The following is a 15,469-nucleotide window of genomic DNA, read 5'->3' as shown; positions in this document are numbered from 1 at the left end:
ATACACGTTACTGCAAATAAACCTGGTTCTAAAAGTGCATGTGGGTCTTCTTTGGGAAAACGTACACAGAAAAGTCAGTCATTAATTCATGTAATGTCAGTTAGTGGATAATGTTAATTTAGTACTTTGTTTGCTGGGACGGTGCATTGATTTTTATTCATGTTTACTGCTGATAACAGACCCCATATTTGTAAAAAGGTATTCATATGTGTAAAAAGAAGTCATTCAGTTGTCTGACAGCATTACTCCATCATTCAGTACTTTATACCACAGCACTGCTGAATTCTTTCTTCTGATTGGTCAGAAGGTGTCGATTCGTTTTCTATAGCAGCAGCTCTGACAGTACTGCAGTTAGTAAAGTCAGAGTAAAGTGCTGAGGACGGATGAGCGCGACCCCGAAGTTTGTAGTGCACTTAAAAGGATTATAGCAGCTAGCACAGAAGCTAATCCTATTAAAGCAGAACACATGGAGAACCCCTTGTTCCCTCTGCTCCCTCTTTGAATGCTGAATGTTTAACGACTCTGGAATTAATTAAGGTCAGATATTCTGACCGTGACGCTGCAAGAGACTGCTCCTCTCAGCTAATAGCATGCTAATGAGGACAACGGTGCTTTTCCATGGGGTGAGAAGTCATCAAAACCTTGCTGAGGCATGATAAACTTTGATCCTTTGTGTTTTGACAGCCTTCTGAAAGTACATTATTCATTTGTACCTTTTACACCTAATTGGATCGACTTTCGCCTTCAGAGGTCTTTGACCATGGATGCTACTTTTGATTTCTCTCGCTGTGCTGATGTGGACTTGTGGTCGGGGTGTAAATGTCTGAGCACTGGGTGGTCAAAATGGATGTCTCTGATCTGTCCATCACTTTGATTGACAGGTAGCTGTGGTTAACTTGACTGAATTGAGCTACTGTGAGCCTCTGAGAGATGTTCACTATTAGGAGACAGCGGTAGGACGAGAGCTTGCTGTTGTGCTTGTGTCTACTGGAAAAGTAGCAAATTGGTTTTGAAGTGTATGTCTGGCATCCTGGGTATATGTCTGTTTTTAACAAAACATAAATACTATGTTTTCTCAAGGTGTAAACATTTCATTCCAATCCCACTGAAACACATCCACCACGACATTCATAACCTCATCTACTGATGGAAAAACAACATTACTAACATGCTCCTTGGATAGCATTACTGTAGGACTACAATTGCTAACAGTCTCCATCAAGGCTCCATCATTGTACAGTTAATAACTTCAGTTCGAGACAGGAGACATTACGTTAAAACTCAAATGAACTCAGAAATGAGTCTGTTTACACAATTAGCACTTTTTGACTCTATAGTACAGTTATGGAAGAGAAATGATTTATAACCGCACTATCCGGTGTTACCAAGATGAGTCTGGTTCCTCACAAGGTTTCTTCCTCATATCGTCTCAGGGAGTGTTTTCCTCACCACCGTCGCTCATTAGCGTTACATTCACACATTTAAACTTTATATCCTGAATTTATAGATTTCTGTAAAGCTTCTTTGTTACAATGTCCATTATTAAGCACTACACAAATTAAACGGAATTGAATTAACATGGGAAACGAGTTCTCATTTTGATTATCAGCATCATCTTCATCAGCGTCCGTCCATCATAGCTCGTCGAGTTTAAACACGCCACTGATCTCTGTTCACACTAGCATCGATGGAGAGAATAATCACGGACCGAAGAACTCATTCACATCTCACTTCTGTTCTGTTGGGGAAACGATTTGTTTTGAAAGTTTTATTCGAGCACTGAAACATGTTGAAACTTTGTGCTGTCGTCTGTACAGAGTGTGTAAGCACTCTTCTCTTTTCTGATGATAACGAGAGAGGAGGAGGACGGTGGACGTTTTGAAAACCTCTATCTGATGACACACTTAAGACAAATGTACACATCTGTAGGCAGACTGCTGCATTTGTTAAACTGGATCGTTATACAATGTCGTTTTGGTGAAATACTGTACTGTACTATGATTGCCAGGAAAAGTCCATTTCAGTTTGATTTTTTGGTCATTTTTCAATAATTTTTGTTGTTTACTGTATACTCCCCATGTCGGGTTCGAAAGACTTTTGATCTTACATTATCAAGAAACAGACTGCACCAAGATCAATCACACCAGAGCTGAATCCTGGATTATGTTTGTGAGGATATATGAATAATAACGTTTATTAAAGTGATATGAATAATTTTACGGTGATGCAACCCATACTTCATGCTTAATATATTACTCCTAAGAGTTTTACAACTCATTTCTGTATCCAGCTTTTAACTGGGAGAATCTTTTTAAATGTAATTCCCAGCTCTGGATTATTTACTCAGTGCATTTGTGAATCTGTGCAGTTTCATAATCGACGTCATTCTGTATGAAGCATTAAGGCCAATGAACTCATCCATAGGGCTCGGGATAATGAGTAAGATGATTATCTTGATCATTTTGTTCGACGTTCATAATGATTATTCAACCAGAATGTTGAACGGGGAGCTCGTGATTTAACGCACCACAGCTGATAAACACTAGCATTAGCCAACCTCGCTAATATCACACATCAGAGACATATTATTATTACGCATATATTATTATTAATCCTGGAATATCCATGTAATTATAGTCATTTTTTTAAAAGCTTCAGTGTGTCTATTCAGTTTAGACCCTTTTTATGTGCCTTTACATATACGTATGTGTGAATGTAAATGACCAATCTGTCAATAATAGAAGATGATCACGCTATTTCATTCTGCTTAGGTGGAAGGTTTGGTACATACTCAATGCAGCAAACGTTATTTTAATGAAGTTTTATTTTGTAACAATTACAAAAATAAAAATGGAGTACTCCGGTCGGGGTGGAACATTCTAAAATAAATAAATAAATAAATAAATACACCAATAAAAAAAAAAAAATCAAACTAGCTTTTATTATTAAGTTACTCTGGCAGTTTGGACCATGCTACACTGGAGGCTATAGACTTCCATTTCTTGTTCATCACATTAGCCTTGTAGCTCCAGTGCAAAACTAAAGAAACAAAAGTCACACACCAAACATGTCTTGGCTACATTTGGTGTAAATATCTTTTACACTGTAATGTGATGTGTGAAATGTGAGGCCCGGTACCGTTTTAACTGATTTTGATACTTTCCCATCACCAACATGTCAGATTTAACTCAAAGATTTAATTAATAAGTTGCAAACGGTGAGTACGGTGTTGAGTTTCTGAGAAAAGCACTATTATTAAGGTTTTATTGTGGCACTTGTCCAAATGTCCAACACGTTCTAACCTCCGCAGGAAAAAATAATGAATCTGAATTATTATAATAAATCAGAAGCCTTAAATATTGATGCTCCATCATTACGTATAGATGGTTCCATACACAGAAGAAAGTAGAAAGCATGATAAACTCCACAGCCGTGTGCCAGGATTTGAGAATTTTACCCCTTCGAGAAAAGAGCGTTTTGATGTCGACATGTTCGCAGAGCAACACTGCCATCTAGGAGACGTGTTCAGGAGGCACCATCTGAGTTCAACTACTGAAGTGGTGTTAATGAGTCATCTTCAATCTCTTCACTCATATGAGGATCTTCATCAGCTCTACTAGACAGTGGGACAGCAAGCAGTTTCCCAGCTGCTGGATTTCATTGAGGCATTGTGGGTATCACGGTACCTTTTTATACTAGCTGATTTTATGTTTGAGTTTTAGAATTGTAAAATTGAACTTGTTTACCTTTCCATTTCTGTGCTGATTTATTAATGTACATTTTGGACTTTAAAATAAATTGTTGCATTGTTCAAGGGCCCAACAGTGGCAGCGCTGGGGCTTGAACCCCTGACCTTCTGATCAGTAACCCAAAGCCTTAACCACCAAGCCTTGTGTTTATCATGATATCCGCACCATTTTAAAGCAGAGAAACTGTTCGATATTAAAATGTAATTTGAGAATAATTTCATAGTATTCATGCATTTATTAAATTTATGAGGAAAACTCACCATCACACGATCAAGACTGCATGTTACGTGACTTTATCTGGTCTGTGGTGGATTTTGTTTACAGGGTTAAAGCTCATGATAACTGCATTGCAGATCTCATAGGTTTCTTTTTTAGATATTATTATGGGTTTCATTTCTTTATTGGTTTTATTTGTCTACTCAGCATTCCTCTTTGACTCCACCCACACATAATCATGTGTTACCTCAGTGGTTTTATGTATGGTCATTTTGCCTTTGAATACGTTTAGGATGATTTGTTCTGAAAAATGCACTTGTGCAGATGTTTTAAGTTAACAACTGAATGTAAATGAGTGACGTCATTGGGTTTTTTGTGTCGGGACTTAGCGAAGCTGCAGCCCTGGCAGCTGCCACTAGGGGATGCTGCAGCTCCTCACTTCTTGTGCCTATGTACTGACAGCCCTGACATCCATGTCCTACCTAACCTTCATAAATGAGTCGTGAATCATGGATTCCACCTCGCCTGTCAGCACACTGAACTCAGGCTGGCATACTGTATGTGAATGACTTGCTCTCTCTCTTACACTCTCATACAGACTTTGATGCATTAGCTCTTGGCCTGCGATACCACACAGTGCGTCCAGCTGCTCCAGAGGCTCATGTGGGACGTCAGGACAGTGTAGAGCTTTAAGAACAGCTGGAGCAAACTTCCCAAAATGCGCAGTGGAGCACAGAACAATTGGACACGTCTTATCATGCAGCCGGTCAGCCACGGATTTGGCCACAGCAGTGTGAGTGTCCATTACGTAGCCTGTTTTGGAGTGTACTTCCTGAATCGTAGTCAGACAGTCGTCCTCTGAGCACCACCCTGCTTGCACGTCCTGACGTATCGTCCGTAATAAATCCTCCGACACGGTAAAGCGCTGCTCTTTCTCAAGGCTTACAAACAAGTCGCGGACGAGCTTACCGTCCCCGCTGGATGCATAATGCAAAAACCGTTCGAGATTTGAAGACTTTAGAATGTCAATAGCAGGAGAATTTGATAGCATGAGCTTCCTGCCTCGGAGATCGTACTGACCAGTACAGATAAAATCAGAGACTACACAGTTATGATTAGAGGCACATATGATGTCCCTTATTGGGACGCCCAGTTGTTTAGCATAGATTGCAGATATGGTGTTTCCAAAGTTTCCAGTTGGGATGCACACGTCAATGGGTTGCCCGAATTTCACCACACCGTCTCTCATGAGGTCCAGGTATGCAGAGGAGTGGTAGACCACCTGTGGGAGCAGCCGTGCCCAGTTGATGGAGTTAGCTGTGCTAAGAACAGTGGCATACTCCACTGCAAAGTGGCCAGCCAGCGTTGAGTCGCCGAACATCCTCTTGATGGTCCTCTGGCAGAAGTCAAAGTCAGAGAAGATGCTGACAGACCTGGTGTTGTCCCCCTTGAATCCAGTCATCTGCAGTTTCTGTATGACACTAACGCCTTGCTCAGGGAAAAACACCAACACACCAATACGCTGCCTGTCGCTTTCTCTGAGGTTGCTGAACCCACTAAGAACTGCACTTCCTGTGTCCCCAGATGTGGCCACAAGGATCAAGTAGTTGCACATCTGCGGAAGGCAGTGAGCAAAGAGCTGTGGCATTAACTGAAGTGCCAGGTCTTTAAAAGAAGCAGTGGGACCGTGGAAGAGCTCCAGAATGTACTGATCCTCAGCAAGATGCTTAACAGGTGCCACTGATTTGCTGGCAAAGTTCTGCCCATAGGCTCGGTTAACCATCAAGCGAAGTTCTGATGGAGCGATATCCAGTGGATGTATGCACTTCTCAAGTATGACCAAAGCACGTTCAGGATAAGACATATCCGCTAATCTTATCCATTCAGAAGGTTCCAGTTTTGGGAATCCTTTATTAGGTACATAAAGCCCACCATCGGGAGCTAATCCCTCCACGACAACATCACTGAAGAACTTCACATCACTGTTTGATGCAAGTCTCTGGCTTCGGGTGGAGATGTAGGTCTCTGATTCAGAGTCCTGATATTTATGTAGAACCCTGATAACTTTCTCCGCTACTTCTCCTACAGTGTCCCCCCTTCCACAAAACACTCTGGCATCCAACCACTTTTCATAAAACTGCTTTCGGTACTTTAAGATCTCCCTCAAGGAAATGCCAGCACCCTGACCTACAATTCTGTTCACCTTCATTCTGCACAGCCTCTCCACAATGTCTTCAGTGTCCGCGTCCAAATAGAGAGCGATTCCTGAGCGCTTCAGGTGCCGCATGGCATCCGAGTGGAGCGGGTTCGAGCCTGAAAGTGAGATCACACATCCAGAGGCTGAGAAGCTGCATACAGCTCGACCCTCTTCATCGATAAAACGTTCACCTCCGACTTGCGCCAGCTTCTCTGCTACTGTCATCCCCCATGTCTTTTCCAGAACATCATCGTCTATATCGATTACAGGCTTCCTGAGTCTGTGGGACAAAATCCGTCCCACTGACGTCTTCCCAGCCCCAGGAGGACCCATGAGGAGAATGTTCCTCTCCTGAAAACTCTTTGTAGACAGACATGATGTTAACATGTACAAAGAGGCATGAGCAGAAGTATTGGAGATTCGATGGTACCTCAGTTTTTCCGTTTTGGACAATAAACGAAACAAGCGTCTAGTCATCATCTTTTTACGAAAAGCATCTAAGGAGGAAAAAAAAATCAATAAAGTTATAAACAGTGGCATTAATTATCAATTAGGAATATAAAGTAGATCAGGCTTCAGGTGTGGCTTTAAAATATATTTAATGAAATACAAACAAAGCATGTAGGAGCCACATGTGTTTACACGTTAGCTGTAAAACAGTGACACCTGCTGGAAGCTTGATTTATTTCAGTTAAGAAATATGGTGGCATTTCATGGAATGGGAGCATTTTCGTGTTCTCCTTTCTGAGCTTGGCCACACTACAGCCAATCAGATGCTTTCATTTAGAAAGGTGTTGTTAATTTTGTGGTTCTGATAAGGGAAAATAGTGAATAGAAATGTTAATAACGAACAGAAAATCTGTCTGGTTCTGTGATTATATGGTCACACGAGGTATAGAGCTGTAATGTACTGGCTTAAAGGATTAAAAACTGGGGAGAAAATTGGGAAAATAGCATCTTTGAATGCGACGTGAGGCACTATGGGGGATTAATCACTAATTATATTTTCATTAAATTGCCTTTTATCCATAAAGTAATAAGAGCTCTGTACCTGACACTGTGCCTTTCTTTCTTTCTTTTTTTCGGTGTTGTGTGTTTCTGCAAAAAAAAAAAAAAACAACATCTAGCACTAAACACTCTCAGAAAAAGGGTACTGAATTGTTCCTTCCCTTGCCACTGAAGTGGTACTCTTTATCTTTTCTACCTTTAATATCTTTACCAGGAAACGTGTACACAGTGTCCCTAAGGTGCACAATTGGATTGTAATTACCTTTTAGAGTAAAGCTTTAAAGATACACTGCATGCACCTTTCTAGGTAAAAGATATATATTAAAGGGACTATCTTTGAGGGCACATCCTTGAGGGTTACTCCACGTGATCTCAGCTGCATCCGAATGCATCGAGCATCTTGCTTATTCATCTAAACTCAGCTCAGCTCGTGTGCGTGTGCCATCCTTCGACCCAATCATGAACTCAGAGATTATTATTATTATTATTATTATTATTATTATAGCACAGTCACAATCTGTGAACATTTTATTCCCTTTGAATTCCTGACACGAGTTCAGTTCTAGAGGCGTTCTACAGCTTTCCACTGGGTGACAAACTATTACATGCAAATACTGATCAAAACAATAACTAAATGTACTGTTACTATTCCATACTGACTCTTTTCTTTTCTCCTTAAGGTTTTATATGGAAAAATAAAGGCTTACATATCCGTAACAAGTTTATCATTTAGAATTTGCAGCGTAACGACGATACAACGGAACGTATAAGGAAAGACTAACTGAAATATTTACATGTCTTTACAATATCATTAGGTAATTTTTTTCTTTCTTTTTTTTTTACAAATATTTCAGTTTCTATTTACAATCAGACTACTATAGCTCTAAGATATATAAATAAAAATATCAGACTACTATAGCTCTAAGATATATAAATAAAAATATCACTGTCTAGATTTCAACCATATTAAAATGATATATTGTGCAGGATTATCAGCTATTGCGTTTTTTATTTCCTTAAAATCTGCACGGTAACAAAATGTTCATATAGTTTGAGCTTTAGTGCATCAAACAAGGCAAAATGAATACAATACAGTGTATGTACCATAATAATAATAATAATAATAATAATAATAATAATAACAACAACAACTGTCTCAGCTTCACTCTACTGAATATAAGTAAAGCAGAGGGTTAAATTACTTTGAAATAGCCCTTTATTTATCTTCAGCAAGGGTGCCAATACTTTAGGACAGCACTTAAACGTAATCAGTGCATTTAAAATCAACAAAAGGTTATTAATGCTCTTATAATAAATAAATAATAGTTTTATCAGTGTTACAAGCGCCCGCGCGCGGGCGCGTACACACACACACACACACACACACACACTATTAGGCTTTAAATGAATCCAGATTTAAGTTAATCAAATATTCATTCACAAACTAAATGAAATAATGATGATGTTTTTAAACGGTAAATAAACAACAAACATAAATCTGCTTTAACACACATCTGAAGGTCAGACGCTAAATAAAGTGCACTGGATGTAAAGTAAAATAAAACAGCAATCTAATGTTTAATATAATTAACTATAAAAACTTGTTAATGGTTTAATAAGTGTGTTTAAACTTACAGCGCCGACACGTGCACTGACTCCGTGCGCGTTCTGTAAACACACGGTCACGTGTTACGGCATCAGGAAGTGGCCACGTGATACCGGAAGTTAACGCAAACACGACGGTTGTGTATAATACTTTTATTATTATTATTATTATTATTATTATTATTATTATTATTATTATTATTATTATTACTATAAAAAAGAATTAGAGTTATGTTTCAATTTATTTTTTGAAAGACGTTCATTTTATAATAAACCAATATATATATATAAATATAAATAGATAAATATAAATATATATAAATATATATAAATTTTGCTTGTATTTTTCTCATTTGTTAGTCGCTTTGGATAAAAGCGTCTGCTAAGTGAATAAATGTAAATGTAATATATAATGTAAATAGATTTTATGTGCAAGAAAACTGCAGTAGGTGGAGCTGTTGCTGAGCAACAGTTCTCATGGCAACGTTTAAGGAAACAAACTGGTCTCTATGTATGAAAGTGTCCATACGGCGATCTGTAATTAAGTTATCTGCCGGTTTTTAATTTTTTTTGTTGTTGTATTTTTGTTCTGTAAAAGCCACTATGTCGAGTGTAATGCATCCTCCTGAGAGCATTTATAACCTTATTCCCAGAGAGGAGGAAAAAATTGAAAAAGCTCCCAGGTAAGATTCGTTCGTTTAGCACTACTGCGAGCTATTCAAAACACAACAAGTATAAAATAATAGTTATTATTACTATCCAGATGTAATATACTATGAATAAACACTATACCAAATTAAAGTGTGGTTAGAATAAGCATTTGACATTGGTACGTTATTATTGGTACGTTTCTTGTTGTGGAAATAAACGCAAATTATTTTTTCCTCTTTCTTGAAGTTGATAAGACAAAAAAAAAAGAACTAGGTATAGACTTGTGCGGCGCGGTAAAGTGATGGTCGTGTGATGATGGTATGTTCATTTTCAGGTACACGTCGAGGTTCAGAGAGCAGGTGAAGGAGGAGAAGAAGCAGAATAAAGAGTCCAACAAGACGATGGGTCCGGCTAAAGTGGAAATGCCTTCTCCAGATAAATACCTGCTGAAACACTCCAGAGATCCCAAACTTTCTGAGAGTAAGAGTCAACTGTGATCATTAATCATGGGCAATGTGACAAAAATATCATATTACATTACTTAAATATACCTTTACAGAATTTTTACAGTACTCTGTGTATTATGTTTACGGAATTTGGCAGACACCTTTATCCAGAGCGACTTACATTTATCTCATTTATATATCTGAGCAGTTGAGGGTTAAAGGGCCTTGCTCAAGGGCCCAATAGGGGCAGCTTGGCAGTGCTGGGGCTTGAACTCCTGACACTCCAATCAGTAGCCCAATGTCTTAACCACTGACTACCACTGCCCCTGTGTAATATCTCTGATATTTTGCTGACACGATATGATATGATATGATATGACATGATATGATATGATATGATATATGATATGATATGAGATAAAAGATATATGATATGATATGATATATAATATGATATGATATGATATATGAGATATGATATGATTTGATATATGGCATAGAATATGATATTATATGACATATGATATATGATATGAGCTATGAGATATGATATGATATGATATGATATGATATGATATGATACGATATGATATGATAGGAGGCATGACAGGTGCAGAGAATTCTGTTCAGCTTTTTCCCAAACAGGGGCTTTTGTTGAACCAGGAGTTTTGCCCAACCAGGAACCCTGCCCAACCAGGGGCTTTTGCCTAACCAGGAACCCTGCCCAACCAGGGGCTTTTGCCTAACCAGGAACCTTGCCCAACCAGGTACTTTTGCCTAACCAGGAACTTTGCCCAACCAGGGGCTTTTGCCAACCAGGAGCTTTGCCCCACCAGGGGATTTTGTCGAACCAGGAGTTTTGCCCAACCAAGGACTTTTGTCCAACCAGGAGCTTCACCCAACCAGAGACTTTTGCCTAACCAGGAACTCTGCCCAACCAGGGGCTTTTGTCGAACCAGGAGCTTTGCCCAACCAGGGGCTTTGCCCAACCACAGGCTTTTGCCCAACCAGGGGATTTTGCCCAACCAGGGGCTTTTGCCCAAAAAAAGTTTTTGCCCAACCAGAAGCTTTTGCCCAACCACGAGCTTTTGCCCAACCAGGGGATTTTGTCCAACCAGGAGCTTTTGTCCAACCAGGAGCTTTTGCCCAACCAGGGGATTTTGTCCAACCAGGAGCTTTTGTCCAACCAGGAGCTTTTGCCCAACCACGAGCTTTTGCCCAACCAGGGGATTTTGTCCAACCAGGAGCTTTTGTCCAACCAGGAGCTTTTGCCCAACCAGGGGCTCTTGCCCAGCCAGAGACTTTTGCCCAACCACGGGCTTTTGCCCAACCAGGGGCTCTTGCCCAGCCAGAGACTTTTGCCCAACCACGGGCTTTTGCCCAACCAGGAGCTTTTGCCCTACTATAGACTTATGCCCAACCACGGGCTTTTGCCCAACCAGTGGCTTTTGCCCAACCATGAATTTTTGCCCAACTAGGGGATTTTGCCCAATCAGGGGCTTTTGTCCAACCAGGAGCTTTTGCCCAACCAGGGGCTCTTGCCCAGCCAGAGACTTTAGCCCAACCAGAAGCTTTTGCCCAACCACAGGCTTTTGCCCAACCAGGGGATTTTGCCCAACCACGGGCTTTTGCCCAACCATGAACTTTTGCCCAACTAGGGGATTTTGCCCAACCAGGGGCTTTTGCCCAACCAGGGGCTTTTGTCCAACCAGGAGCTTTTGCCCAACCAGGGGCTCTTGCCCAGCCAGAGACTTTTGCCCAACCACGGGCTTTTGCCCAACCAGGGGCTTTTGCCCTACTAAGGACTTTTGCCCAACCACAGGCTTTTGCCCAACCAGGGGCTTTTGCCCAAGCATGAACTTTTGCCCAACTAGGGGATTTTGCCCAACCAGGGGCTTTTGTCCAACCAGGAGCTTTTGCCCAACCAGGGGCTCTTTCCCAGCCAGAGACTTTAGCCCAACCAGAAGCTTTTGCCCAACCACAGGCTTTTGCCCAACCACGGGCTTTTGCCCAAGGCTTTTGCCCAACCATGAACTTTTGCCCAACTAGGGGATTTTGGCCAACCACAGGCTTTTGCCCAACCAAGGGCTCTTGCCCAACCAGGGGCTTTTGCCCAACCAGGGGCGCTTGCCCAGCCAGAGACTTTTGCCCAACCAAGAGCTTTTGCCCAAACAGGAGCTTTTGCCCAAAATAGGGCTTTTACCTAAGCAGGAGTTTTTGTCCAACCAGGGGGTTTTGGTAAAAGTGATGGATGAAAAATTAAGAATGAGTGATATGGCAAAAAAAATCAAGTCACAATACTTGAAAACATCTTTATGATAAATGATATACAATTTTGTTGAAGTTTTGATAATTAAGCACCAGTAAGGGTCTCATAGCTTTATGTCCAGAATTAAAATCGTATCATGATGTCACTATCATATCGTCATCATCATCACCCCCCAGCTGTAGTGCGAACTCTTGGTTTATAGGCACTATGTTATTACAGTTTACGATGCTCGTGTTTTCTGAAGTGTGTACATTATTGTGGTTTCTCCTCAGAAAAGCCTTTCTCATACAGAGACGAAATCCAGCCCAGGAAGCCTAGGATACCCGCTAAAACCGAGCAGCCACTCAGGGGCATCCAAACCAAAAAAGACTTTGTGAGAATTAACGCAGTGGAGAACATAATGGCGGTTCCGCGTAAACCTCCGCCTGCGTACGCACACACCAAACACGGAGACAAAGAGCTGCTGGAGAACTCGGGCCTCGTCCCGAAGTACCTCAAGAAACAGGTGAGTGAGAGGAAGGTGTGGAGGAAGGTAGAGCAATGGAAAGAGGGATCAGTTGATTATAAACGTGTGTGTATGTGTGTGTGTTGTCAGGATTACGGCCAGACCCCAGAGTACCTGAGCCACAGGCAGGAGGAGGTGAGGAGGGCACAGGAGGAGTACGATCGCTACGTGAAGGAGAAGATGAAGGAGGGAGCCATGAAGCAACTCTCTGAGAAGGAACGCCTGGATATCCTACACGTGAGTCACAACACACACACACACACACACACACACACACAAACACATACACACGCATTGTGTTATACAACCCCAATTCCAAAAATGGTGGGACAGTATGGAAAATGAAAAAAAAAGAGTCATTCAATTCACCCTGTATTATATTGAAAACATTATCAACACGTTATTTGATGTTTTACTTGAAAATATACACTCATTTCAAATCTGAAGACTGCAACACTCTCCAGAAAAGTTGGGACAGTCAACTGTTTACCAGTGTGTGGCTTTTCTTTTAATAGCACTTATTAAGCATTTGGACACTGAGTGAAGACTCCAGTTGGTTAAGTTTAGCGAGCGAAATTGACTGTACGGGGACTTCGTTGCATTATTTTGAACTTCATAATGTGCCACACGTTCTCAATGGGAGACGGGTCAGGACTGCAGCAGGCCATGCTAGCACCCGCACTCTCTGCGTACAAGCATGCGCTTGTAATCCGGCAGAATGTGGTCTGGTATTATCCTGCTCTGGATGGAAGCATATGTTCTTCCAAAATCTTTCTGCATTAATGATGCCCTCAAAGATGTGCAAGTTACCCATGCCATGGGCACTGACACGCCCCTATACTGTGGGCACTGACACACCCCCATACCATGGGCACTGACACGCCCCTATACCATGGGCACTGACACGCCCCTATACCATGGGCACTGACACGCCCCCATACCATGGGCACTGACACACCCCCATACCATGGGCACTGACACACCCCCATACCATGGGCACTGACACACCCCCATACCATGGGCACTGACACACCCCCATACCATGGGCACTGACACGCCCCCATACCATGACAGACGTTGGCTTTTGGACTTGATGTTGATAACAGCTTTTCCTCTTTGGCCCGGAGAACACGACGGCTGTTTTGCCCAAAAAACTATTTGAAACGTCGACTCGTCGGACCACAAAACACGATTCCACTGTGCTACTGTCCATCTCAGATGAGACCGAGCCCAGAGAAGTGGGCGGAGCTTCTGGACAGTATTGATGTATGGCTTCTGCTTTGCATGGTAAACACTTAACTTGCATCTGTGGATGCAGCGGCGAATGGTGTCGACTAACAAAGGTTTACCAAAGTATCCCCGAGCCCATGTCAGGATCTCCATTACAGACTCATGACGGTTTTTAAGACGGTGACGTCTGAGGGATCGGAGATCACACGCATTCAGAAGTGGTTTTCAGCCCGCCCTTTAAGCACCGAGATTTGCCCGGATTCCTCGAATCTTTTAATTATATTGTGCGCTGTAGAAGGTGAAATCCCCAAAATCCTCCCGATTTGCCTTTGGGGAATGTTCTTCTCAAAGTGTTGGATTATTCACTGACACATTTGTCGGCAGATCGGCGAGCCTCGACCCGTCCTCGCTCTTGAAGGACTAGACCTTCTTTGGAGGCTCCTTATATACTATGATTAGACGATCTCCTCACCTGTTCCACATCACCTTCTTATTTCAACTTCTCACATCGCTGTTAGTCCTAAATTACCCCTGTCCCAACTTTTTTGGAACGTGCTGCATGCATCAATTTCAAAATAAACGTTTATCTTGAAAAGTTGCTTAGGTGAAACCTCAAATACCTCGTCTTCATACGTTTTTCGTCTAAATACAAGTCAAAGTAAATTTACAAATCACGCCTCTGTTTTTATTAGTATTTTCCCACACTGTCCCAACTTTTTCGGAATCGGGGTTGTACTGCGTATATTTTTTCCCGGAACATTTTTATCCTCTGCTTCCACACTCGTCATTCAGCAGTTTATAGAATAAACTCGATCCAGCGCATTCTGTTTATTCTTAATGAAGACTCTGTGTGTGTGTGTGTGTGTGTGTGTGTGTGTGTGTGTGTGTGTGCGTGTGTGTGTATGGGTGTGTGGATCAGGGTCTGAAAAAGAACTGGGATGAGCTCCATCATCAGTACCAAGACCTGTCTGTGATCACGGACACACTGCCTAAGAAAAACAGGAAGGAGAGACTGGAGTCAGAAATGAAGCAGCTGGAGAAGGACATCGAGATGATCGAGAGATTCAAAACCATCTACATCGGTAAAAACTGATCCCCACACGCCGACATCGCAGAAGAACCACATCCGCGATATATACTGCCCTCACCTGGTCACCAGCATGTGCTTTAACTCTGTTAGCATTTCTAAAAGCATCGTCTTGCTCTCATAAAGAGAAATAAAGCTTTTTAAAACGTTTTAACTGATGCATAGCGTCTTCTTTTTTCCTTTTCTCCTAAGCAGGAAGACTGTTACTCCTTCACATCGTCCTCTTTTACACATTATTACACCTGGTTACTGTGTGACGCTGTGCTGCGATGGAGCAGAGTTACTCTTACCCCTTACTCTTACTCTTACCATCCTGAACTCTTTTATTCCTCCTACTCCACAGCAATTTCTCAACGACTTCCGTTCCTATTTATTCCAGACTCACACATCATCACTTTTTTTATCCGTTTACAGTTACATATTACGTGATGCTGTGAAACATCCACGAAGCAAGTTCCTGTTCTCGCCTATGTTATAGCAACTACACACAGTTGTTTATTTAACAT

General features: G+C 41.5%; 2 protein-coding genes across 5 annotated transcripts; one reads left to right on the top strand and one right to left on the bottom strand.

Annotated features, from left to right (window-relative positions):
* Positions 1–2,609: 2,609 nt before the first annotated feature.
* Positions 2,610–8,865, bottom strand: LOC108267963 (threonine synthase-like 1). 2 transcript variants are annotated; one of them, XM_047158768.2, is made up of 3 exons: positions 8,806–8,865; positions 7,214–7,260; positions 2,612–6,659 (listed from the first exon to the last, which is right to left on the bottom strand). In XM_047158768.2, exon 3 carries the CDS (start codon positions 6,640–6,642, stop codon positions 4,444–4,446), a length of 2,199 nt encoding a protein of 732 aa, XP_047014724.1. In that variant the 5' UTR covers positions 6,643–6,659; positions 7,214–7,260; positions 8,806–8,865; the 3' UTR covers positions 2,612–4,443. The 2 variants fall into 2 exon arrangements, with proteins under 2 accessions (XP_017328100.1, XP_047014724.1); XM_017472611.3 differs by lacking the exon at positions 7,214–7,260 and having other exon boundaries at positions 2,610–6,659; positions 8,806–8,846.
* Positions 8,866–8,882: 17 nt separating this feature from the next.
* enkur (enkurin, TRPC channel interacting protein) lies at positions 8,883–15,113 on the top strand. 3 transcript variants are annotated; one of them, XM_017464680.2, is made up of 6 exons: positions 8,883–8,912; positions 9,374–9,458; positions 9,761–9,906; positions 12,414–12,646; positions 12,737–12,883; positions 14,796–15,113. In XM_017464680.2, exons 2-6 carry the CDS (start codon positions 9,379–9,381, stop codon positions 14,967–14,969), a joined length of 780 nt encoding a protein of 259 aa, XP_017320169.1. In that variant the 5' UTR covers positions 8,883–8,912; positions 9,374–9,378; the 3' UTR covers positions 14,970–15,113.
* The last annotated feature ends 356 nt before the right edge of the window (positions 15,114–15,469 follow it).

Source organism: Ictalurus punctatus, chromosome 1 (assembly GCF_001660625.3).
Source record: "Ictalurus punctatus breed USDA103 chromosome 1, Coco_2.0, whole genome shotgun sequence".
Classification (NCBI taxonomy): Eukaryota; Metazoa; Chordata; class Actinopteri; order Siluriformes; family Ictaluridae; genus Ictalurus; species Ictalurus punctatus.
This window is presented reverse-complemented; position numbering and strand designations above follow the sequence as displayed.

Bases quoted from the DNA above. Each gene is read 5' to 3' on its own strand.
- LOC108267963 (XM_047158768.2), bottom strand. From the start codon at position 6,642: ATGATGACTAGACGCTTGTTTCGTTTATTGTCCAAAACGGAAAAACTG.
- enkur (XM_017464680.2), top strand. From the start codon at position 9,379: ATGTCGAGTGTAATGCATCCTCCTGAGAGCATTTATAACCTTATTCCC. The intron at 9,459-9,760 runs GTAAGATTCGTT...GTTCATTTTCAG, and splicing joins AAAATTGAAAAAGCTCCCAG to GTACACGTCGAGGTTCAGAG. The intron at 12,647-12,736 runs GTGAGTGAGAGG...GTGTGTTGTCAG, and splicing joins CGAAGTACCTCAAGAAACAG to GATTACGGCCAGACCCCAGA.